The sequence below is a fragment of the Bombina bombina genome, chromosome 2 (assembly GCF_027579735.1).
Source record: "Bombina bombina isolate aBomBom1 chromosome 2, aBomBom1.pri, whole genome shotgun sequence".
NCBI lineage: Eukaryota > Metazoa > Chordata > Amphibia > Anura > Bombinatoridae > Bombina > Bombina bombina.
Genome location: NC_069500.1, coordinates 1,417,978,869 through 1,418,006,079, shown reverse-complemented (window position 1 = coordinate 1,418,006,079; position 27,211 = coordinate 1,417,978,869). Strand labels below are relative to the sequence as shown.

The window sequence follows — 27,211 nt, the reverse complement described above, 5'->3', positions numbered from 1 at the left end:
CTTTAGGACACGGATGAAGGGAGGGAGCAAATCAGGTCACCTAAATGGAAGGCACCACGGCTTGCAAAACCTTTCTCCCAAAAATAGCCTCAGAAGAAGCAAAAGTATCAAACTTGTAAAATTTGGTAAAAGTGTGCAGTGAAGACCAAGTCGCTGCCCTACATATCTGATCAACAGAAGCCTCGTTCTTGAAGGCCCATGTGGAAGCCAAAGCCCTAGTGGAATGAGCTGTGATTCTTTCGGGAGGCTGCCGTCCGGCAGTCTCGTAAGCCAATCTGATGATGCTTTTAATCCAAAAAGAGAGAGAGGTAGAAGTTGCTTTTTGACCTCTCCTTTTACCTGAATAAACAACAAACAAGGAAGATGTTTGTCTAAAATCCTTTGTAGCATCTAAATAGAATTTTAGAGCGCGAACAACATCCAAATTGTGCAACAAACGTTCCTTCTTTGAAACTGGTTTCGGACACAGAGAAGGTACGATAATCTCCTGGTTAATGTTTTTGTTAGAAACAACTTTTGGAAGAAAACCAGGTTTAGTACGTAAAACCACCTTATCTGCATGGAACACCAGATAAGGAGGAGAACACTGCAGAGCAGATAATTCTGAAACTCTTCTAGCAGAAGAAATTGCAACTAAAAACAAAACTTTCCAAGATAATAACTTAATATCAACGGAATGTAAGGGTTCAAACGGAACCCCCTGAAGAACTGAAAGAACTAAATTGAGACTCCAAGGAGGAGTCAAAGGTTTGTAAACAGGCTTGATTCTAACCAGAGCCTGAACAAAGGCTTGAACATCTGGCACAACTGCCAGCTTTTTGTGAAGTAACACCGACAAGGCAGAAATCTGTCCCTTCAGGGAACTTGCAGATAATCCTTTTTCCAATCCTTCTTGAAGGAAGGATAGAATCCTAGGAATCTTAACCTTGTCCCAAGGGAATCCTTTAGATTCACACCAACAGATATATTTTTTCCAAATTTTGTGGTAAATCTTTCTAGTTACAGGCTTTCTGGCCTGAACAAGAGTATCGATAACAGAATCTGAGAATCCTCGCTTCGATAAAATCAAGCGTTCAATCTCCAAGCAGTCAGCTGGAGTGAAACCAGATTCGGATGTTCGAACGGACCCTGAACAAGAAGGTCTCGTCTCAAAGGTAGCTTCCAAGGTGGAGCCGATGACATATTCACCAGATCTGCATACCAAGTCCTGCGTGGCCACGCAGGAGCTATCAAGATCACCGACGCCCTCTCCTGATTGATCCTGGCTACCAGCCTGGGGATGAGAGGAAATGGCGGGAACACATAAGCTAGTTTGAAGGTCCAAGGTGCTACTAGTGCATCCACTAGAGCCGCCTTGGGATCCCTGGATCTGGCCCCGTAGCAAGGAACTTTGAAGTTCTGACGAGAGGCCATCAGATCCATGTCTGGAATGCCCCACAGGTGAGTGACTTGGGCAAAGATTTCCGGATGGAGTTCCCACTCCCCCGGATGCAATGTCTGACGACTCAGAAAATCCGCTTCCCAATTTTCCACTCCTGGGATGTGGATAGCAGACAGGTGGCAGGAGTGAGACTCCGCCCATAGAATGATTTTGGTCACTTCTTCCATCGCTAGGGAACTCCTTGTTCCCCCCTGATGGTTGATGTACGCAACAGTTGTCATGTTGTCTGATTGAAACCGTATGAACTTGGTCCTCGCTAGCTGAGGCCAAGCCTTGAGAGCATTGAATATCGCTCTCAGTTCCAGAATATTTATCGGTAGAAGAGATTCTTCCCGAGACCAAAGACCCTGAGCTTTCAGGGATCCCCAGACCGCGCCCCAGCCCATCAGACTGGCGTCGGTCGTGACAATGACCCACTCTGGTCTGCGGAATGTCATCCCTTGTGACAGGTTGTCCAGGGACAGCCACCAACGGAGTGAGTCTCTGGTCCTCTGATTTACTTGTATCTTCGGAGACAAGTCTGTATAGTCCCCATTCCACTGACTGAGCATGCACAGTTGTAATGGTCTTAGATGAATGCGCGCAAAAGGAACTATGTCCATTGCCGCTACCATCAACCCGATCACTTCCATGCACTGAGCTATGGAAGGAAGAGGAACGGAATGAAGTATCCGACAAGAGTCTAGAAGTTTTGTTTTTCTGACCTCTGTCAGAAAAATCCTCATTTCTAAGGAGTCTATAATTGTTCCCAAGAAGGGAACCCTTGTTGACGGGGATAGAGAACTCTTTTCCACGTTCACTTTCCATCCGTGAGATCTGAGAAAGGCCAGGACGATGTCCGTGTGAGCCTTTGCTTGAGGAAGGGACGACGCTTGAATCAGAATGTCGTCCAAGTAAGGTACTACCGCAACGCCCCTTGGTCGTAGCACAGCTAGAAGGGACCCTAGTACCTTTGTGAAAATCCTTGGAGCAGTGGCTAATCCGAAAGGAAGTGCCACGAACTGGTAATGTTTGTCCAGGAATGCGAACCTTAGGAACCGATGATGTTCCTTGTGGATAGGAATATGTAGATACGCATCCTTTAAATCCACCGTGGTCATGAATTGACCTTCCTGGATGGAAGGAAGAATAGTTCGAATGGTTTCCATCTTGAACGATGGAACCTTGAGAAACTTGTTTAAGATCTTGAGATCTAAGATTGGTCTGAACGTTCCCTCTTTTTTGGGAACTATGAACAGATTGGAGTAGAACCCCATCCCTTGTTCTCTTAATGGAACAGGATGAATCACTCCCATTTTTAACAGGTCTTCTACACAATGTAAGAACGCCTGTCTTTTTATGTGGTCTGAAGACAACTGAGACCTGTGGAACCTCCCCCTTGGGGGAAGTCCCTTGAATTCCAGAAGATAACCTTGGGAGACTATTTCTAGCGCCCAAGGATCCAGAACATCTCTTGCCCAAGCCTGAGCGAAGAGAGAGAGTCTGCCCCCCACCAGATCCGGTCCCGGATCGGGGGCCAACATTTCATGCTGTCTTGGTAGCAGTGGCAGGTTTCTTGGCCTGCTTTCCCTTGTTCCAGCCTTGCATTGGTCTCCAAGCTGGCTTGGCTTGAGAAGTATTACCCTCTTGCTTAGAGGACGTAGCACTTTGGGCTGGTCCGTTTTTACGAAAGGGACGAAAATTAGGTCTATTTTTTGCCTTGAAAGGCCGATCCTGAGGAAGGGCGTGGCCCTTACCCCCAGTGATATCAGAGATAATCTCTTTCAAGTCAGGGCCAAACAGCGTTTTCCCCTTGAAAGGAATGTTTAGTAGCTTGTTCTTGGAAGACGCATCAGCCGACCAAGATTTCAACCAAAGCGCTCTGCGCGCCACAATAGCAAACCCAGAATTCTTAGCCGCTAACCTAGCCAATTGCAAAGTGGCGTCTAGGGTGAAAGAATTAGCCAATTTGAGAGCATTGATTCTGTCCATAATCTCCTCATAAGGAGGAGAATCACTATCGAGCGTCTTTATCAGCTCATCGAACCAGAAACATGCGGCTGTAGCGACAGGGACAATGCATGAAATTGGTTGTAGAAGGTAACCCTGCTGAACAAACATCTTTTTAAGCAAACCTTCTAATTTTTTATCCATAGGATCTTTGAAAGCACAACTATCCTCTATGGGTATAGTGGTGCGTTTGTTTAAAGTGGAAACCGCTCCCTCGACCTTGGGGACTGTCTGCCATAAGTCCTTTCTGGGGTCGACCATAGGAAACAATTTTTTAAATATGGGGGGAGGGACGAAAGGAATACCGGGCCTTTCCCATTCTTTATTAACAATGTCCGCCACCCGCTTGGGTATAGGAAAAGCTTCTGGGAGCCCCGGCACCTCTAGGAACTTGTCCATTTTACATAGTTTCTCTGGGATGACCAACTTTTCACAATCATCCAGAGTGGATAATACCTCCTTAAGCAGAATGCGGAGATGTTCCAACTTAAATTTAAATGCAATCACATCAGGTTCAGCCTGTTGAGAAATGTTCCCTGAATCAGTAATTTCTCCCTCAGACAAAACCTCCCTGGCCCCATCAGACTGGGTTAGGGGCCCTTCAGAGATATTAATATCAGCGTCGTCATGCTCTTCAGTATCTAAAACAGAGCAGCCACGCTTACGCTGACAAGGGTTCATTTTGGCTAAAATGTTTTTGACAGAATTATCCATTACAGCCGTTAATTGTTGCATAGTAAGGAGTATTGGCGCGCTAGATGTACTAGGGGCCTCCTGAGTGGGCAAGACTCGTGTAGACGAAGGAGGGAATGATGCAGTACCATGCTTACTCCCCTCACTTGAGGAATCATCTTGGGCATCATTGTCATTATCACATAAATCACATTTATTTAAATGAATAGGAATTCTGGCTTCCCCACATTCAGAACACAGTCTATCTGGTAGTTCAGACATGTTAAACAGGCATAAACTTGATAACAAAGTACAAAAACGTTTTAAAATAAAACCGTTACTGTCACTTTAAATTTTAAACTGAACACACTTTATTACTGCAATTGCGAAAAAACATGAAGGAATTGTTCAAAATTCACCAAATTTTCACCACAGTGTCTTAAAGCCTTAAAAGTATTGCACACCAAATTTGGAAGCTTTAACCCTTAAAATAACGGAACCGGAGCCGTTTTAAACTTTAACCCCTTTACAGTCCCTGGTATCTGCTTTGCTGAGACCCAACCAAGCCCAAAGGGGAATACGATACCAAATGACGCCTTCAGAAAGACTTTTCTAAGTATCAGAGCTCCTCTCACATGCGACTGCATGCCATGCCTCTCAAAAACAAGTGCGCCACACCGGCGCGAAAATGAGGCTCTGCTTAAGCTTTGGGAAAGCCCCTAAGGAATAAGGTGTCTAATACAGTGCCTGCCGATATTATTATATCAAAATACCCAGATAAAATGATTCCTCAAGGCTAAATATGTGTTAATAATGAATCGATTTAGCCCAGAAACAGTCTACAGTCTTAATAAGCCCTTGTGAAGCCCTTATTTATGATCGTAATAAACATGGCTTACCGGATCCCATAGGGAAAATGACAGCTTCCAGCATTACATCGTCTTGTTAGAATGTGTCATACCTCAAGCAGCAAGAGACTGCACACTGTTCCCCCAACTGAAGTTAATTGCTCTCAACAGTCCTGTGTGGAACAGCCATGGATTTTAGTTACGGTTGCTAAAATCATTTTCCTCATACAAACAGAAATCTTCATCTCTTTTCTGTTTCTGAGTAAATAGTACATACCAGCACTATTTCAAAATAACAAACTCTTGATTGAATAATAAAAACTACAGTTAAACACTAAAAAACTCTAAGCCATCTCCGTGGAGATGTTGCCTGTACAACGGCAAAGAGAATGACTGGGGTAGGCGGAGCCTAGGAGGGATCATGTGACCAGCTTTGCTGGGCTCTTTGCCATTTCCTGTTGGGGAAGAGAATATCCCACAAGTAAGGATGACGCCGTGGACCGGACACACCTATGTTGGAGAAATATATATAGGTGTATATATGAATTGACACACGAAACAAGAATTACCTTCCTTTTTTGCATTTTTTGCTTTTTATCTTCAGCCATATATATTTATACCATTTCACATTGAGTATATATCTTATATATTATATATATATTATATATGATATTTACATCCATTCATGCTTATATTTTTAGAATCTAGATATTATTGAATTTGAGCTGAATTAGCCTGTTTATATTGTGTAACATATATATTTGTAACAGATTAGGAAGATTTGTTTGCCTATAGTCTTGTAGGTGTTTTTTATTTAATTAATTTTTTTGATGACCGGTCATGTGTATATGTATATATATGTATTTTTATTAATATAGGTTTATTTTTAAAGTATATATTAAAACACTATTTTTATACACTACTATATAGTATTTATTTATTTGTACTACCGACCCCTTAGTTGTTAGCGCACAATATACAACCGTTTATATTTCTAAAAACTGTTACAGTACACAACCTAGCACATGTATACAAAAAACACACTACATAATAAACAGCAAAATTAAATAAATGTCCCCAGCGTCATCATATCACCACAAAGGGTTAATATACAAAAGCCCAAAAGCACCATGTCATGACAAAGTAGGGAGAGAAACATATATCAGAGAAGTCTTATTTCCCCATAAATCAGGTAATAACATATCCAGCCTATTCTGAGTCAATCAATATATCCCAGAAGAAAAAAGGCTGCACATACCTTTATGCTGAGCGACAGCATGAAATTTCACAGGGTCAATAAATCTTCTCTCTTCTGTTATCCTGTGAAAAACATTAAGGACCTTAGTTAACATTTGCTAAGACCATCACCAGAAGGGCAGCATTCAGTATGGGAGGCGCAGTAAAAGCTTAGTCCCACCGGTTCCCATTGCTTTAAAGCCACCTGTAGCTCTACTCTAGAGGCTGACAAGAAATATGGCTACATCCTTAATAAAATAGCACTCACTGGTACCATTTTAAAAATAACAAACTCTTGATTGAAGAATATAAACTAACACCTCACTTTACCTCTTCCTATCACTAACACAGGCAAAGAGAATGACTAGAGTGGGAGGGAAGGGAGGAGCTATTTATACAGCTCTGCTGTGGTGCTCTTTGCCTCCTCCTGCTGGCCAGGAGGCGATATTCCACAAGTAAGGATGAAATCCATGGACTCATCGTCTCTTAAAAAAAGGACATTTATGCTTACTTGATACATTTGTTTCTTTTTAGATACGATGAGTCCACGGATTTCATCCTTACTTGTGGGATTACGCCTCCTGGTCAGGAGGAGGAGGCAAAGAGCACCACAGCAGAGCTGTATAAATAGCTCCTCCCTTCCCTCCCACTCCAGTCATTCGACCAAAGTTAGGAAGAGAAAGGAAAAGCCAAGGTGCAGAGGTGTCTGAAGTTTAACAAAAATAAAGACCTGTCTTATAAAAACAGTGCGGGCCGTGGACTCGTATCTAAAAAGAAACAAATTTTTCAGTTAAGCATAAATTTCCTTTTCTTTTTAAAGATACGATGAGTCAACGGATTTCATCCTTACTTGTGGGATACAATACCAAAGCTATAGTACATGGATGAAACGGGAGGGACAAAACAAGTAACCCAAACGGAAGGCACCACTGCTTGAAGAACCTTTCTCCCAAAAACAGCCTCAGCTGAGAAAAAAGTATCAAATTTGTAAAATTCAGAAAAAGTGTGAAGAGAAGACCATATCGCAGCTTTGCAAAGTTGTGCAACAGAAGCATCAATTTTGAATGCCTATGAGGAAGTAACAGCCCTAGTGGATTGAGACGTAATCCTTCCAGGAGGCTGCTGTCCAGCAGTCTCATATGCAAAACGGATGATACTCTTCAGCCAAAAAGAAAGAGAGGTAGTCGTAGCTTTCCGACCCCTACGTTTCCCTGAAAAAATAACAAACAAAGGAGACGACTGTCGAAAATCCTTAGTCACTTGTAAGTAGAACTTTAAAGCATGAATTACATCTAAAGAGTGTAACAGACGTTCCTTCTGAGAAAAATTAGGACACAAGGAAGGAACGACAATCTCCTGATTAATATTCTTGTTTGAAACAACCTTAGGAAGAAACCCAGGTTTAGTAAGTAACACCAGCTTATCCAAATGAAAAATAAGGTAAGGGGAATTATATTGAAAAGCCAAAGCTCAGATACTCTTCGAACAGAAGAAATAGCAACCCAAGTTGCAGCTTTGCTTCACAAATTCAAACTCCAAGTAGGAGCAATTAGTCTAAACACAGGTCTGATTCTAGTCAGAGCCTGACAAAAAGATTGTACAACTGGAACATCTGTCAAACGCTTATGCAACAAAATAGATAAAGCAGAGATCTGTCCCTTTAAGGAACTTGCTGATAACCCTTTCCCCAATTTTTCTTGGAGAAAAGACCAAATCCTGGGAATCCTAACCCTACTCCATGAGTAGCCCTTGGATTCACACCAAGAAAGATATTTACGCGATATCTCATGGTAAATGTTCCTAGTAACAGGCAGACGTGCCTGAATTAAAGTAAGACCGAATCAGAAAAACCTCGCTTGGAAAAACTAAGTGTCCAATTTCCAAGCAATCAGCTGCAGAGAAACTAGATTCGGGAGAAGGAAGGAACCCCAAATGAGAAGGTCCTTCCTCAATGAAATTTTCCAAGATGGCAGAAATGACAAGGCCACCTAGTCGGCATACCAAAACCTGCTAGGTCACACAGGAACAATGAGGATCACTGACGCCCCCCTCCTGTTTGACTCAATAACCCGGGAAAGGAGCGCAACAGGGGAAATACATATGCTAGGCTGAAGGACCAAGGAACTTCCAAGGCATCTATCAGCTCAGCCTGGGGTCCCTGGACCTGTATCTCGGAAGCTTGGCACTCTGACGAGATGCCATGAGATTCAACTCAAGTCGACCCCATCTGAGAATCAGATTGGAGAATATTTCCGTAAAGAGTTCTCACTCTCCTGGAAAGTCTGCCTGCTCAGAAAATCTGTCTCCCAGTTGTCTACCCCTAGGATGTAGCTCGCTGAGAGATGGCAAGAATGGGCCTCCGCCCACTGGATTATCCTGGCCACTTCGGTCATCGCTAAGGAACTCCTTGTTCCTCCCTGATGATTGATGTAAGCTGCCGTCGTTATCTTGTCCGACTGGAATCTGAAGATTTGGCCACATACAACTGAGGCCAGGCCTGAAGCGCATTGAAGAACGCCCTCTGTTCTGTTGATGGGAAGGAGAGACTCTGAGTCCAGACTCCCTGAGCCTTTAAAGAACTCCAGACTGCTCCCCATCCTAAAAAGCTGGCGTCCATTGTCACAATCACCTATGAAGGCCTGTGAAAACATGTCCCCTGGGAGAGATGATCCAGAGACAACCATCATCAACGAGAGTCCCTCGTCTCCTGAATAGGGTTAAACGAGAAGACAAATCTGTATTATCACCATTCCACTACCTGAGTATGTTTAGCTGCAGGAGCCTGAGGTGGAACCGAGCAACCGGCATGATGTCCATTACCACGCCATCAATCTGATTACCTCCATACACCGCTCCACCGACAGCTGAGGAGTGGACTGAAGTGCTCGACATGTAATCAGAATCTTAGACTTTCTGACCTCCGTCAGAAAAATGTTCATGGATATAAAGTCGATTAGAGTTCCCAAAAAGATATCCTTGACTTCGGAACTAAGGAACTCTTTTCCAGATATACTTTCCACTCGTGAGTTCACGGGAAGGCTAGCACAATGTCGGTATGAGACCTAGTCTGTTGACAAGATGATGCCTGAATTGTAAAGAAATGAACACACTGATAAGACCCACACCAAATTGAAATGTACAGCTTTGGGTATGTATTGTGTACTTATAAAGCGCAGCTAAGCACCCGTTAGGGTCTGAAGGTGCTGCCCTTTATATCAACCTCAGACGGATGAAGGCTGAGTGGACCTTAGTATGCTGAGCTATTGGTCCGGCAATTTAGAATATCGTTCAGATAAGGCGCCACCGCAATGTCCCTCGGTCTCAGGTCAGCAGAGACCCGAGAACCTTTGTGAAAATTTTGGGTGCCGTGGCCAGACCGAAAGGAAGCGCCACGAACTGAAAGTGTTTGTCCAGAAATGGCAAACCCCAGGAACCTATGATGAGTTTTGTGGATAGGAACATGAAGATATGTGCCCTTCAGATCCACTGTCGTCATAAATTGACCATCCTGGATCAATGAAAAGATGGTACCAATAGTTTCCACCTTGAAAGATGAACCCTGAAAAACTTGGTTAGACTCTTTAGGTCTAAGATAGGGTTGAAGGTTCCCTCCTTTTTCGGGAACTACAAACAGATTTTGAACGGGACAAAATGTTAGAACGCCTTTCTTCTTAACTGGTTTGCAGATAATCTTGAAAGAAGAAATCCTACTCTTGGAGGAAAATTTCTGAATTCCAGTTTGTATCCCTGAGACACTATTTCTATAGCTCAGGGACCCTGAACATCTACAAGATTCGGTCCCGGATCGTGGCAAACCCTTCATGCTGACTTGGAATCAGCAGCGGGTTTCTTGGATTGTTTACCCTTGTACCAAGAATGGTTGGGATTCCCAGTGGGTAATCTCTTATCCCTAGGATCCTCATAGGAACAACTATCCTCTATGGGAATAGTAGGACTCCCGGCTAGCGTGGAATTGTCCCATCCACCATGGGTACCGACTGACGGAACTCCTGAAAGAGCCCTCTATGGATAAAAACGTCTTGGTACAACCTATTGACAACCACCATTGTGTCGATGTCGTCCTGAGTAGCGAAAACCTCCTTAAGTAACAGACGGAGATGTTCTAGCTTAAACCTGAAAAATACAACTTCAGTATCAGCCGGAGGAAACAGACAGACAGAAACTGAAATATTATCCTCAGATGCTACCAAAGTATCCTCTTCCTCACGTCTGGGAGGGGATTTCTGAGATAGCAAAAACCGTGACAGGAACCTCGCTCACTGAATATTTAGTTTTCCTCTTGCGCTCTCCCTGCAGCATGGGAAAGGCCGACACGTACTAGAGACCACCTAGTAAAAGAGGAAAGTGATGTCCTGCAAGGTAACTCCAGAAGGAGTCGTGGAGGAAGCGCAGGGCACTGGTTGAGTGGACGCTAAGATTTGGGACACTTGGGGAGAAGGCTGCGGCATCTATTGCACTTTGTTAGAATGCTCCTTATACAGCATCCAAGACAATATAGACTCTGAAAAAGGGTCTACCCCTGTACTAGAAAAAGGACCTCTCAATATAAGAGGAACAAGACAAACTTGTCCACCTTAGTATAAAAACATAAGAAATATGTAGCAGCCTTCACATTTAAAATAAATGAGAATGGATATCTTAACTATAGATACTCTGTCTTTATCATTATGAAATAAACGATCTCCACACCTCAGCCAAGTCTTGCTGAGGTGCCTGACTGCCACTGTATGGGAGCTAAATATTAGACGTCCGGACATTTAAAGCACCGTAGCACAGAGTGAGAAGGCTCCCTTCTGCGTGTTACATAATGCAGCAGCGAATACCTCGCATCACCGGAAGTGTATGAAAGCAATGGCGCGTAGATTAGCTCCGCCCATCGTGGGCGTATAGAATAAAATTCCCGGGTAGCTTAGATTACTATCAGGAGTAGAAGATAATGTATTTCAAAGACGAAACCCCCTTCTCCTTAAACATTTCTGTGTTAATAAAGTCATGTGTCCTAATAGTGTGCTAGACCTCCCGGTCGGCTGATGTAGAAATTAAGCCGTTGGGAGCTGTAATAGCGTGTTAAACCTCCCGGTCGGCTGATGTAGAAATGAAAGCTGTTGGGAGCCAGTCGGCTGATGCAATGAAAATAAAGCCGTTGGGAGCTTAAATATGGTTGTTAAACCTCCCGGTCGGCTGTTTCAGCAATATTAAAGCCGTTGGGAGCTGTAATATGGTGTGAACCCTCCCGGTCTGCTGATGCAGTAAAAGTAAAGCCTTTCGGAGCTTGTAATATGGTGTTAACCCTCCCGGTCGGCTGATGCAGTAAAAGTAAAGCCTTTGGGAGCTTGTAATATGGTGTTAACCCTCCCTGTCGGCTGATGCGGTAAAAGTAAAGCCTTTCGGAGCTTGTAATATGGTGTTAACCCTCCCGGTCGGCTGTGTATCAAAAGAAAGCCGTTGGAAGCTGTATGTCAAACCTCCCGGTCGGCTGATACTAAAATGAAAGCCATTGGGAGCTGTATTATGAATATAAACCTCCCGGTCGGCTGGTTTAAAATGAAAGCCGTTTGGGAGCTGAAATATGGTGCTTTAAAAAACACCTAACATATGAGTGCATGCGGTAACTGCCAGTAAATGTATCCTCATCATAAGGATAATGTTCTCTAGTGTAGTATAAAGTGCCAATATTTCTGTGAAATATCCCCAGAAATTAAACTTAGCACTTACCTTAGATGCCCGGCAGCAAGGCATCTCACCCGGCTTGCGAGGTCCTCTCCCTCACATTGGCCTGTGGAAACAAAAAGTAGTAGAGTATATTCTCTTCCCTCAGACTTTTACAAACAGGGCAGCATACAATCTATGGGAGGCGCAGTGAGAATTATGTCCCACAAGTTCCCATTGCTTTAAAGCCACCAAATGCTTCTCTTTTTACTGAAGAGACTGATCTGGTCTAGGCTACACCCTAGCACAAAGTAATACTCAGTGGCACCACTGAAAAAAATAATAAACACTTGATTGAAGAATCTATAACTAACACCTCACTTTGCCTCTTCCTATCACTAACACAGGCAAAGAGAATGACTGGAGTGGGAGGGAAGGGATGAGCTATTTATACAGCTCTGCTGTGGTGCTCTTTGCCTCCTCCTGCTGACCAGGAGGCGTAATCCCACAAGTAAGGATGAAATCTGTGGACTCATCGTATCTTTAAAAAGAAAAGAAACAAGAAAGCAGACACCCTGCCTCGACAGTTCACTGATTTTAAGGATCAAACTGCTGACTTTAAAATTCCTTCACAAAATATAATAGCCAGTCTATCCACTTCTCTTCTTCACCGTTTACAGTCTGCCCAGAGCCTGGTGCCCACGAGACCTACAGGTCCTTCTAAATAAACTATTCGTCCCACCACGTCTCAGAAACCAGATTCTCCAGTGGGCCCATGATAGTAAATTGTCTGGACACCCTGGTATAGAAAGAACTCTGCAACAATGAAAGTCTCACGTATAGTGGCCTGATATGACCTAAGATGCTGAAGACTATACAACAGCCTGTCACTTATGCGCAGCCAATAAGACACCTCGCTCTAATGAATGTGGGTTACTAACCCCTCTAAAGGTTACAAAACAACCTTGGACCCGTCTGAGCATGGACTACATCAAAGATCTTCCCTCCCCCGAAGGTCATACTGTTGTATGGGTGATAGTGGACCGCCTCTCAAAGATGGCTACGTTATCTCTCAAGTGGTACGCATACATGGTTTGGCCCAGTAACCATGTGTCAGACAGAGGAACACAGTTTATATCCAAATTCTGGAGAGCCGTTTGCCAAAACCTAGGGGTATCTATTTCCCTTTCTTCTGTCTACCACCCGCAAAGTAATGGTCAGACTAAAGACTGGCTACAAGTACTACCCCTGGCCGAATTGGCTCATAACTCCCCATCACTCAGCTCACCATACTTTTCCATTCTATGCAGCCTATGTATACCTTTGAAACTTTCCCCTGGATAGTGGATACCCATGTCTTTGGGGTCCCAGCAGCTGACCAGAGAACCTACCACCTGCAACATCACTGGAAACAAATACGTTGGTTGATATGGCAGCGCTGCGGAATCTGTTGGCGCTCTACAAATACCTGATAATAATAATGGTTCTCTACTATATTATATTGTTTTTAAATAAACATATTTTTTTAAAAATTCAAGTTTATTGGGAAAACTATACTTGCTTGTGTTCACTTAAATACTGATTGGAACACAAATACTAGCTTTGTCCTGCGTTTGCATCCTGACCATTGGGAGAACCCGGAGTGGGTGAGCTGATACGCCCCTTGAAATCTATCAGTTTCTTTCTACCAGCACATAGGTGTGTTTGTTTAAAATGTGAGTACCATTTTGGCATCATTAAATACTTGCCATTTTACTCTGGTTGATCTGCACATGTAGTGCTATTTTGCTTTATTTTCTATTTGCAGAACATGGGGATCCTCTGGAATGGGTGAGCTGATAAACCCCTAAGTATATCAGCCTGTATCTATCAGCACATTAGGGTGATCTGATATGTGAGTATCCATCTGGCTCATTCAGAACACCATGCCTATATATCTATTTGGTGGTTCTACACATGAGGCGTCCCTCTGTTTTCTCTCATTCTCAAGTAGAACATCAATGGGATAGCATATATAAAAATAGGATAAAGTAAAAGCTTTTATATAGCTTTTATAATCATTGTTAACTTAACTCTTCCTGGAGAGTGAGATTTACATTCTGGACGAATCTTCTATTCACAAATATTTAAGGGAAACAACCCAATAACATGCACTAGAAACTTTCAAAGGCAATATAAGAAAAATAAAGACATACCGATTACTGAATGCAGCGGTCTCTCCACACACGCGGACATAGCGCCCAACAAACAAAGTTCTGCACTGGTCGGATTGGCATCCCAGTAACAACCCCTTCTTTCATTCATTCTAGGATTCTTGTAAGGACAGGCATTGTCTTTATTCCATCTGACCATACGAGGTGGAACACCTTCGAAATTACAACCTAAGCAAGATTGTGGGAGATGGTAATTTGATTAACACAACGGCTTGAAATGAAAAACAAAACAGTACTTATAACTCATGCAAACCAAACTCAACCCTACATATTATGAATGTGCGTTCCAGTTCACAGATGAGCAGTAGAAGAGGGAACAGCCTTCTTCTTCCCATCCCTTCAGGTGGTTTAGCACAAACAAACAATGTGCATTGCTATTGCAAACAATGATTTTGCTTATCATGGTATACATGGTTTGGGGGATGTGGTGTGTGGAGACTTTACTTTTGCTCTTTGTGCACATTAAATATACGTTTAGGACTTTCAGTGCCCTATGATACGCATTACAGAAAAGGAGTTTATAACATGAAATGTAACTGCAGGGCTATGGAGTGCTGTCACTAAATGTTTAGTTACAATGAACAATTCCACCTCTTTGAAAGCATTAGGAGTAAGTTAATATTTTCTACATGCTTATACTTCTGCTATTAAGGAAACACAAAAGTATTTTTTCCCTTGCAACTAAGAGATGACATTTAAAAATGGAGTAGTTTGTTCCTTGCACTGGGAAAAGAAAAAGAAAAAAAAGTTTGTGAGGTGTATTACTGTTGATCAATAAAGCAGTGGGAGTTCTACTTAGCCAATGAACAACCAGGCAAATATGTAACAGTATGAGATTTAATTATAAAATTTGCAATATACTTTCATTATTTATGTTGTCCCCTTTTCCTGTATTTTAACTGGAAATTGCTGGTTTTCTATCTTCCACTGAATTTTTATAAAGTAAAATGTGCCTTCATGTTAAAAGTTATGTTTTCCTCCTGTTGAGGACAATTAGGGACACATATAAACCAGGCAATGAAAATAATGTTTAAAAACTATTAAGTGTCAAACATATTTCAGAAGATTCTTCCCATGTGTCATTATGGGCATGCAATCGACTGGCCACAGGAGTCAAAGGCCTAGATTTAGAGTTTTGTCGGTAACGACCCGCGTAGCTAACGCTGGCTTTTTTTCTGGCCGCACCTTTTAAATACCTCTGGTATTGAGAGTTCACAGAATGGCTGCGTTAGGCTCCAAAAAGGGAGCGTACAGGCATATTTAACGCCACTGCAACTCTCGATACCAGAGTTGCTTACGGACGCGGCCAGCTTAAAAAACGTGCTCGTGCACGATTCCCCCATAGGAAACAATGGGGCTGTTTGAGCTGAAAAAAAACCTAACACCTGCAAAAAAGCCGCGTTCAGCTCCTAACGGAGCCCCATTGTTTCCTATGGGGAAACACTTCCTACGTCTGCACCTAACACTCTAACATGTACCCCGAGTCTAAACACCCCTAACCTTACACTTATTAACCCCTATTCTGCCGCCCCCGCTATCGCTGACACCTGCATATTATTATTAACCCCTAATCTGCCGCTCCGTAAACCGCCGCTACTTACATTATCCATATGTACCCCTAATCTGCTGCCCCTAACACCGCAGACCCCTATATTATATTTATTAACCCCTAATCTGCTCCCCACAACGTCGCCTCCACCTGCCTACACTTATTAACCCCTAATCTGCCGAGCGGACCGCACCGCTATTATAATAAAGTTATTAACCCCTAATCCGCCTCACTAACCCTATAATAAATAGTATTAACCCCTAATCTGCCCTCCCTAACATCGCCGACATCTAACTTCAAACATTAACCCCTAATCTGCCGACTGGAGCTCACCGCTATTCTAATAAATGTATTAACCCCTAAAGCTAAGTCTAACACTAACACCCCCCTAAATTAAATATAATTTAAATCTAACGAAATTAATTAACTCTTATTAAATAAATTATTCCTATTTAAAGCTAAATACTTACCTGTAAAATAAATCCTAATATAGCTACAATATAAATTATATTTATATTATAGCTATTTTAGGATTTATATTTATTTTACAGGTAACTTTGTATTTATTTTAACCAGGTACAATAGCTATTAAATAGTTAAGAACTATTTAATAGCTAAAATAGTTAAAATAATTACAAAATTACCTGTAAAATAAATCCTAACCTAAGTTACAATTAAACCTAACACTACACTATCAATAAATAAATTAAATAAACTACCTACAATTATCTACAATTAAACCTAACACTACACTATCAATAAATTAATTAAATACAATATCTACAAATAACTACAATGAAATAAACTAACTAAAGTACAAAAAATAAAAAAATATTTACAAACATCAGAAAAATATTACAACAATTTTAAACTTATTACACCTACTCTAAGCCCCCTAATAAAATAACAAAGCCCCCCAAAATAAAAAAATGCCCTACCCTATTCTAAATTACTAAAGTTCAAAGCTCTTTTACCTTACCAGCCCTGAACAGGGCCCTTTGCGGGGCATGCCCCAAAGAATTCAGCTCTTTTGCCTGTAAAAAAAACACATACAATACCCCCCCCCCCAACATTACAACCCACCACCCACATACCCCTAATCTAACCCAAACCCCCCTTAAATAAACCTAACACTAAGCCCCTGAAGATCTTCCTACCTTATCTTCACCATACCAGGTTCACCGATCGATCCAGAAGAGCTCCTCCGATGTCTTGATCCAAGCCCAAGCGGGGGGCTGAAGATCTCCATGATCCGGCTGAAGTCTTCATCCAAGCGGGAGCTGAAGAGGTCCATGATCCGGCTGAAGTCTTCTATCAACGGCATCTTCAATCTTCTTTCTTCCGGATCCATCTTGCAGACCTCCGACGCGGAACATCCTGCTGGCCCGACGGACTACCGACGAATGAAGGCTCCTTTAAGGGACGTCATCCAAGATGGCGTCCCTCGAATTCCGATTGGCTGATAGGATTCTATCAGCCAATCGGAATTAAGGTAGGAATATTCTGATTGGCTGATGGAATCAGCCAATCAGAATCAAGTTCAATCCGATTGGCTGATCCGATCAGCCAATCAGATTGAGCTTGCATTCTATTGGCTGTTCCGATCAGCCAATAGAATGCGAGCTCAATCTGATTGGCTGTTTAATTGTAACTTAGGTTAGGATTTATTTTACAGGTAATTTTGTAATTATTTTAACTATTTTAGCTATTAAATAGTTCTTAACTATTTAATAGCTATTGTACCTGGTTAAAATAAATACAAAGTTACCTGTAAAATAAATATAAATCCTAAAATAGCTATAATATAAATATAATTTATATTGTAGCTATATTAGGATTTATTTTACAGGTAAGTATTTAGATTTAAATAGGAATAATTTATTTAATAAGAGTTAATTAATTTCGTTAGATTTAAATTATATTTAATTTAGGGGGGTGTTAGGGTTAGACTTAGCTTTAGGGGTTAATACATTTATTAGAATAGCGGTGAGCTCCAGTCGGCAGATTAGGGGTTAATGTTTGAATTTAGGTGTCGGCGATGTTAGGGAGGGCAGATTAGGGGTTAATACTATTTATTATAGGGTTAGTGAGGCGGATTAGGGGTTAATAACTTTATTATAATAGCGGTGCGGTCCGCTCGGCAGATTAGGGGTTAATAAGTGTAGGCAGGTGGAGGCGACGTTGTGGGGGGCAGATTTGGGATTAATAAATATAATATAGGGGTCGGCGGTGTTAGGGGCAGCAGATTAGGGGTACATAAGGATAACGTAAGTAGCGGCGCTTTGCGGTCAGCAGATTAGGGATTAATTATTGTAGGTAGCTGGCGGCGACGTTGTGGGGGGCAGGTTAGGGGTTAATAAATATAATATAGGGGTCGGCGGTGTTAGGGGCAGCAGATTAGGGGTACATAAGGATAACGTAGGTGGCGGTCGGCAGATTAGGGGTTAAAAAAATTTAATCGAGTGGCGGCGATGTGGGGGGACCTCGGTTTAGGGGTACATAGGTAGTTTATGGGTGTTAGTGTACTTTATTTTAAATAATTTTTATTTATTTAAACAGAATGTAACAGTCATTGGGGACTCGCAGGGCCCCTACACAATGTAATACATAACTTATCAAAAAGTGCTTGAGTAGAACAACGCAAAAAGAAAAAAAAAAGAAAAAATACATCTGAAATATCAAAGTATCAGAGGTAGAAGTAGGTACATTTATAAGAAATTATCAAAAGAGGATGGGAGGGAAGGGGGGCTCATCAATGTGGGAGGGGGGGGGGAGGTGGGATCCTATCTAGAATTGTCTGAGGCAGACGAAGTGTGTATCCTTAAACCCTAACCTGGGGAAGCCATGTGGTGTCATGTGTGTCCGTCCAGTCAGCCCAAACCATCTCAAAAACAGAATTTATGTTTACCTGATAAATTTCTTTCTCCAACGGTGTGTCCGGTCCACGGCGTCATCCTTACTTGTGGGATATTCTCTTCCCCAACAGGAAATGGCAAAGAGCCCAGCAAAGCTGGTCACATGATCCCTCCTAGGCTCCGCCTACCCCAGTCATTCGACCGACGTTAAGGAGGAATAATAGCATAGGAGAAACCATATGGTACCGTGGTGACTGTAGTTAAAGAAAATAAATTATCAGACCTGATTAAAAAACCAGGGCGGGCCGTGGACCGGACACACCGTTGGAGAAAGAAATTTATCAGGTAAACATAAATTCTGTTTTCTCCAACATAGGTGTGTCCGGTCCACGGCGTCATCCTTACTTGTGGGAACCAATACCAAAGCTTTAGGACACGGATGAAGGGAGGGAGCAAATCAGGTCACCTAAATGGAAGGCACCACGGCTTGCAAAACCTTTCTCCCAAAAATAGCCTCAGAAGAAGCAAAAGTATCAAACTTGTAAAATTTGGTAAAAGTGTGCAGTGAAGACCAAGTCGCTGCCCTACATATCTGATCAACAGAAGCCTCGTTCTTGAAGGCCCATGTGGAAGCCACAGCCCTAGTGGAATGAGCCGTGATTCTTTCGGGAGGCTGCCGTCCGGCAGTCTCGTAAGCCAATCTGATGATGCTTTTAATCCAAAAAGAGAGAGAGGTAGAAGTTGCTTTTTGACCTCTCCTTTTACCTGAATAAACAACAAACAGGGAAGATGTTTGTCTAAAATCCTTTGTAGCATCTAAATAGAATTTTAGAGCGCGAACAACATCCAAATTGTGCAACAAGCGTTCCTTCTTTGAAACTGGTTTCGGACACAGAGAAGGTACGATAATCTCCTGGTTAATGTTTTTGTTAGAAACAACTTTTGGAAGAAAACCAGGTTTAGTACGTAAAACCACCTTATCTGCATGGAACACCAGATAAGGAGGAGAACACTGCAGAGCAGATAATTCTGAAACTCTTCTAGCAGAAGAAATTGCAACTAAAAACAAAACTTTCCAAGATAATAACTTAATATCAACGGAATGTAAGGGTTCAAACGGAACCCCCTGAAGAACTGAAAGAACTAGATTGAGACTCCAAGGAGGAGTCAAAGGTTTGTAAACAGGCTTGATTCTAACCAGAGCCTGAACAAAGGCTTGAACATCTGGCACAGCTGCCAGTTTTTTGTGAAGTAACACCGACAAGGCAGAAATCTGTCCCTTCAGGGAACTTGCCGATAATCCTTTTTCCAATCCTTCTTGAAGGAAGGATAGAATCCTAGGAATCTTAACCTTGTCCCAAGGGAATCCTTTAGATTCACACCAACAGATATATTTTTTCCAAATTTTATGGTAAATCTTTCTAGTTACAGGCTTTCTGGCCTGAACAAGAGTATCGATAACAGAATCTGAGAAACCTCGCTTCGATAAAATCAAGCGTTCAATCTCCAAGCAGTCAGCTGGAGTGAAACCAGATTCGGATGTTCGAACGGACCCTGAACAAGAAGGTCTCGTCTCAAAGGTAGCTTCCAAGGTGGAGCCGATGACATATTCACCAGATCTGCATACCAAGTCCTGCGTGGCCACGCAGGAGCTATCAAGATCACCGACGCCCTCTCCTGATTGATCCTGGCTACCAGCCTGGGGATGAGAGGAAACGGCGGGAACACATAAGCTAGTTTGAAGGTCCAAGGTGCTACTAGTGCATCCACTAGAGCCGCCTTGGGATCCCTGGATCTGGACCCGTAGCAAGGAACTTTGAAGTTCTGACGAGAGGCCATCAGATCCATGTCTGGAATGCCCCAAAGTTGAGTGACTTGGGCAAAGATTTCCGGATGGAGTTCCCACTCCCCCGGATGCAATGTCTGACGACTCAGAAAATCCGCTTCCCAATTTTCCACTCCCGGGATGTGGATAGCAGACAGGTGGCAGGAGTGAGACTCCGCCCATAGAATAATCTTGGTCACTTCTTCCATCGCTAGGGAACTCCTTGTTCCCCCCTGATGGTTGATGTACGCAACAGTCGTCATGTTGTCTGATTGAAACCGTATGAACTTGGTCCTCGCTAGCTGAGGCCAAGCCTTGAGAGCATTGAATATCGCTCTCAGTTCCAGAATATTTATCGGTAGAAGAGATTCTTCCCGAGACCAAAGACCCTGAGCTTTCAGGGATCCCCAGACCGCGCCCCAGCCCATCAGACTGGCGTCGGTCGTGACAATGACCCACTCTGGTCTGTGGAATGTCATCCCTCGTGACAGGTTGTCCAGGGACAGCCACCAACGGAGTGAGTCTCTGGTCCTCTGATTTACTTGTATCTTTGGAGACAAGTCTGTATAGTCCCCATTCCACTGACTGAGCATGCACAGTTGTAATGGTCTTAGATGAATGCGCGCAAAAGGAACTATGTCCATTGTCGCTACCATCAACCCGATCACTTCCATGCACTGAGCTACGGAAGGAAGAGGAACGGAATGAAGTATTCGACAAGAGTCCAGAAGCTTTGTCTTTCTGGCCTCTGTTAGAAAAATCCTCATTTCTGAGGAGTCTATAATTGTTCCCAAGAAGGGAACCCTTGTTGACGGGGATAGAGAACTCTTTTCCACGTTCACTTTCCAGCCGTGCGATCTGAGAAAGGCCAGGACGATGTCCGTGTGAGCCTTTGCTCGAGGGAGGGACGACGCTTGAATCAGAATGTCGTCCAGGTAAGGTACAACTGCAATGCCCCTTGGTCTTAGCACAGCTAGAAGGGACCCTAGTACCTTTGTGAAAATCCTTGGAGCAGTGGCTAATCCGAAAGGAAGCGCCACGAACTGGTAATGTTTGTCCAGGAATGCAAACCTTAGGAACCGATGATGTTCCTTGTGGATAGGAATATGTAGATACGCATCCTTTAAATCCACCGTGGTCATGAATTGACCTTCCTGGATGGAAGGAAGGATAGTTCGAATGGTTTCCATCTTGAAAGATGGGACCTTGAGAAATTTGTTTAAGATCTTGAGATCTAGGATTGGTCTGAACGTTCCCTCTTTTTTGGGAACTATGAACAGATTGGAGTAGAACCCCATCCCTTGTTCTCTCAATGGAACAGGATGAATCACTCCCATTTTTAACAGGTCTTCTACACAATGTAAGAACGCCTGTCTTTTTATGTGGTCTGAAGACAACTGAGACCTGTGGAACCTTCCCCTTGGGGGAAGTCCCTTGAATTCCAGAAGATAACCCTGGGAGACTATTTCTAGCGCCCAAGGATCCAGAACATCTCTTGCCCAAGCCTGAGCGAAGAGAGAGAGTCTGCCCCCCACCAGATCCGGTCCCGGATCGGGGGCCGATATTTCATGCTGTCTTGGTAGCAGTGGCAGGTTTCTTTGCCTGCTTTCCCTTGTTCCAGCCTTGCATTGGTCTCCAAGCTGGCTTGGCCTGAGAAGTATTACCCTCTTGCTTAGAGGACGTAGCACCTTGGGCTGGTCCGTTTTTACGAAAGGGACGAAAATTTAGGTCTATTTTTTGCCTTGAAAGGCCGATCCTGAGGAAGGGCATGGCCCTTACCCCCAGTGATATCAGAGATAATCTCTTTCAAGTCAGGACCAAACAGCGTTTTCCCCTTGAAAGGAATGTTTAGTAGCTTGTTCTTGGAAGACGCATCAGCCGACCAAGATTTCAACCAAAGCGCTCTGCGCGCCACAATAGCAAACCCAGAATTCTTAGCCGCTAACTTAGCCAATTGCAAAGAGGCGTCTAGAGTGAAAGAATTAGCCAATTTGAGAGCATTGACTCTGTCCATAATCTCCTCATAAGGAGGAGAGTCACAATCGAGCACCTTAATCAGTTCATCAAACCAGAAATATGCGGCTGTAGTGACAGGGACAATGCATGAAATGGGTTGTAGAAGGTAACCCTGCTGAACAAACATCTTTTTAAGCAAACCTTCTAATTTTTTATCCATAGGATCTTTGAAAGCACAACTATCCTCTATGGGAATAGTGGTGCGTTTGTTTAAAGTAGAAACCGCTCCCTCGACCTTGGGGACTGACTGCCATAAGTCCTTTCTGGGGTCGACCATAGGAAACAATTTTTTAAATATGGGGGGAGGGACGAAAGGAATACCGGGCCTTTCCCATTCTTTATTAACAATGTCCGCCACCCGCTTGGGTATAGGAAAAGCTTCTGGGAGCCCCGGCACCTCTAGGAACTTGTCCATTTTACATAGTTTCTCTGGGATGACCAAATTTTCACAATCATCCAGAGTGGATAATACCTCCTTAAGCAAAATGCGGAGATGTTCCAATTTAAATTTAAAAGTAATCACATCAGATTCAGCCTGCTGAGAAATGTTCCCTAAATCAGTAATTTCTCCCTCAGACAAAACCTCCCTGGCTCCCTCAGATTGGGTTAGGGGCCCTTCAGAGATATTAATATCAGCGTCGTCATGCTCTTCAGTAACTAAAACAGAGCATCCACGCTTACGCTGACAAGGGTTCATTTTGGCTAAAATGTTTTTGACAGAATTATCCATTACAGCCGTTAATTGTTGCATAGTAAGGAGTATTGGCGCGCTAGATGTACTAGGGGCCTCCTGAGTGGGCAAGACTCGTGTAGACGAAGGAGGGAATGATGCAGTACCATGCTTACTCCCCTCACTTGAGGAATCATCTTGGGCATCATTGTCATTATCACATAAATCACATTTATTTAAATGAATAGGAATTCTGGCTTCCCCACATTCAGAACACAGTCTATCTGGTAGTTCAGACATGTTAAACAGGCATAAACTTGATAAGAAAGTACAAAAAACGTTTTGAAATAAAACCGTTACTGTCACTTTAAATTTTAAACTGAACACACTTTATTACTGCAATTGCGAAAAAACATGAAGGAATTGTTCAAAATTCACCAAACTTTCACCACAGTGTCTTAAAGTCTTGAAAATATTGCACACCAATTTTGGAAGCTTTAACCCTTAAAATAACGGAACCGGAGCCGTTTTAAGCTTTAACCCCTTTACAGTCCCTGGTATCTGCTTTGCTGAGACCCAACCAAACCCAAGGGGAATACGATACCAAATGATGCCTTCAGAAGTCTTTTATCAGTATCACAGCTCCTCACACATGCGACTGCATGCCATGCCTCTCAAAAACAAGTGCGCAACACCGGCGCGAAAATGAGACTCTGCCTATGCTTTGGGAAAGCCCCTAAAGAATAAGGTGTCTAAAACAGTGCCTGCCGATATAATTATATCAAAATACCCAGAATAAATGATTCCTCAAGGCTAAATAAGTGTTAATATCAATCGATTTAGCCCAAAAAATGTCTACAGTCTAAATAAGCCCTTGTGAAGCCCTTATTTACAATCGTAATAAACATGGCTTACCGGATCCCATAGGGAAAATGACAGCTTCCAGCATTACATCGTCTTGTTAGAATGTGTCATACCTCAAGCAGCAAAGGACTGCAAACTGTTCCCCCAACTGAAGTTAATGCTCTCAACAGTCCTGTGTGGAACAGCCATGGATTTTAGTTACGGTTGCTAAAATCATTTTCCTCATACAAACAGAATTCTTCATCTCTTTTCTGTTTCTGAGTAAATAGTACGTACCAGCACTATTTGAAAATAACAAACTCTTGATTGAATAATGAAAAACTACAGTTAAACACTAAAAAACTCTAAGCCATCTCCGTGGAGATGTTGCCTGTACAACGGCAAAGAGAATGACTGGGGTAGGCGGAGCCTAGGAGGGATCATGTGACCAGCTTTGCTGGGCTCTTTGCCATTTCCTGTTGGGGAAGAGAATATCCCACAAGTAAGGATGACGCCGTGGACCGGACACACCTATGTTGGAGAAAAGGTCACTTTTTTCAAGACTATAGAATATGTCTCTTTCCATGGAATGTAAGTAGGCCATAGTTCTAAGAACATCAGGCCAACTAGGGGGAGAAGCCTTCTTCCAGCATCTAGCAATATTAGTTTTAACTGATGACAGGAGATAAACACAAAAAATCTGTTTATGAAGGACTTGCAAGTTTAGGTGTAGAAGCGCTGTGACTGGGCTTTTAGGTAGGTGGATCTTGAGAGCAGACAGAGTGCGGAAGCATACGTTCCATAGAGGTGACAACCTAGGACACTCCCACCAAATGTGGAGCATGCTTCCATGGGAGCCGCAGTCCCTCCAGCATTGTGGAGAAGACGTCAGAAACATTTTAGATAGCCGCACTGGGACCAGATACCATTGGGAAATAACTTTATAGTGTGTTTCGAACATTGTCACACAATGCAGTGATTTTTTGGTTAGGGTGAGGGATCCCTGCCAAGCGTTAGCCGAGATTTGGGTGTGAAGGATAGTATCCCACTTACGTAAATGTGGAGCCAGGTCTGGAGGCATCGTATCCTCCAGGAGACAGTAATGTCTCGATAGAGGCTTGTGAAGTCTTCGCCCCCCCCTCTACACAGACTCCCATGGGGTAAGCTGGCGTGAAGTGGAGGGGGAAAAACCCCAGCTAGAGAGGAAACTTTTAATCCTGGTAAGTTCGAAGTGGAGATAGGACGGAATATCTTCACCAGGTCTGTCCTTAGACAAAGAGAAATAACCATCCCCGCTGGACTCAGACCAGAAGTCTGAAACTTGCTTCACCCCCAACCTAGCCCACGTATTGGGGTGCGTTTCAGGGAGGCCTGTAAAGAGGCCTGGAATAGAAGTAATCGGTGAAGGGTGTGGCGCAATCAGCTTGCGGTGCCGAATCTTATCCCAAACAGCCAGGCACTCCACGACTACAGAATTGTGTATATTCAGGGTTCTACGGCTATGAGCCGGGGTCCAAATTAGGTCCTTCAAGTAAATATTGAAGGGTAGAGAGGCTTGTTCGATGTCTCTACACCTATCTCGGGAGTGGAGTACTCCCCACTGAGAGATGTGCGTGAGCATGGCTCCCTCATAGTATTTTACTATGGATGGGGAGGCCAGCCCCCCCAACTGGACTGGGAACTGAAAAGTTTTATGAGCTATTCTGGGGGTTTTGTTCTGCCAAATAAATTTAGTACACTCGCTTTGAAATTGTAGCAGAAGGTGGGTGGGAATTCTGATTGGGAGGCATCTAAATAGGTAGGTGAGCCGCGGAAGGAACAACATCTTAAGGGAGTGTTAGTGTACTTTAGAGCACAGTAGTTAAGAGCTTTATGAACCGGCGTTAGCCCAGAAAGCTCTTAACTACTGACTTTTTTCTGCGGCTGGAGTTTTGTCGTTAGATTTCTAACGCTCACTTCAGACACGACTCTAAATACCGGAGTTAGAAAGATCCCATTGAAAAGATAGGATACGCAATTGACGTAAGGGGATCTGCGGTATGGAAAAGTCGCGGCTGCAAAGTGAGCGTTAGACCCTTTCCTGACTGACTCCAAATACCGGCGGTAGCCTAAAACCAGCGTTAGGAGCCTCTAACGCTGGTTTTCACGGCTACCGCCAAACTCTAAATCTAGGCCATAGTGTTTAAAGGTAAATCTCTGTAGCAGCTTTAGAGCATACAGCTGCCCAGCTCAATGTGTGTTTAATTACAGGGTCGTGCAGCATTGCCTCAGGGATTTGTTATCCATCAGGGTTATCCCCTGGACAGTTCTACTGAGCTGTCTCCTAACTTAAAACATTACATTCTCTCTGCAATTTCACAGCTGATAGCTAATGAAGTCTGACAAATTTCTTAAAGTGTACGACTGAGCTTCAAGGTCATAATAGTGATTTTATAATTATTCTAGCTATAAACACACGCACCACTGATATCAACGTCAGATATGCACGCTCACCTTCTATGCGTTTGGTATCAGGCACCTCCACCCGCCAGGCACATGCAATATGAGTTAGCAGGATTTGAGTAAACTTGCGGTGTGCCACCTGATTCCAGTGTATGGCATCTCTGCAACGGTGTCTCAGGTCGACCCGGAAGTGGTAATGAAAGTCTAAAACATCCATCTTGTATAGGTCTGCCAAGGTAGCGCTGTAGAAGTTGCCCTCAACGATATCCCAACGTAGGTTGCATTTCTGAAATTGACACAAGATGGGTACAAAATGTAATTTTGGGTGACAAATAAAACCAGCAGATCAGGAAGCTACCAGTACTAGAGTGGCAGTTTTCAAACTGTGGTGTGGCTTTTGCAGAGAAGACAGGGCAGATGTGTAAGGAGCAGTATTGAAGGCTGATGCTGTTTTGAGAACAATGAGACAGGAGGAGAGGACTCACAGATTGTCCATGTGCGCTGTCACACACACATTAATATCAATATCATACATATATATACATATATATATATATATATATAACATAATTTATGTAAGAACTTACCTGATAAATTAATTTCTTTCATATTAGAAAGAGTCCATGAGCTAGTGACGTATGGGATATACATTCCTACCAGGAGGGGCAAAGTTTCCCAAACCTCAAAATGCCTACAAATACACCCCTCACCACACCCACAATTCAGTTTAACGAATAGCCAAGAAGTGGGGTGATAAGAAAGGAGCGAAAGCATCAAAATAAGGAATTGGAATAATGGTGCTTTATACAAAAAATCATAACCACCACAAAAAAGGGTGGGCCTCATGGACTCTTGCTAATATGAAAGAAATGAATTTATCAGGTAAGTTCTTACATAAATTATGTTTTCTTTCATGTAATTAGCAAGAGTCCATGAGCTTTG

General features: G+C 43.0%; 1 protein-coding gene across 1 annotated transcript in view; it reads right to left on the bottom strand.

Annotated features, from left to right (window-relative positions):
* LOC128647590 (PC-esterase domain-containing protein 1A-like) overlaps window positions 1–27,211 on the bottom strand; it is a 175,068-nt gene that overhangs the window by 39,156 nt on the left and 108,701 nt on the right. Inside the window, exons 4-5 of the mRNA XM_053700345.1 lie at window positions 26,321–26,555; window positions 14,052–14,237 (exon numbers count right to left, since the gene is read on the bottom strand). Of these exons, the coding sequence (XP_053556320.1) occupies window positions 14,052–14,237; window positions 26,321–26,555 (421 nt within the window). The remainder of the gene's footprint in view (window positions 1–14,051; window positions 14,238–26,320; window positions 26,556–27,211) is intronic.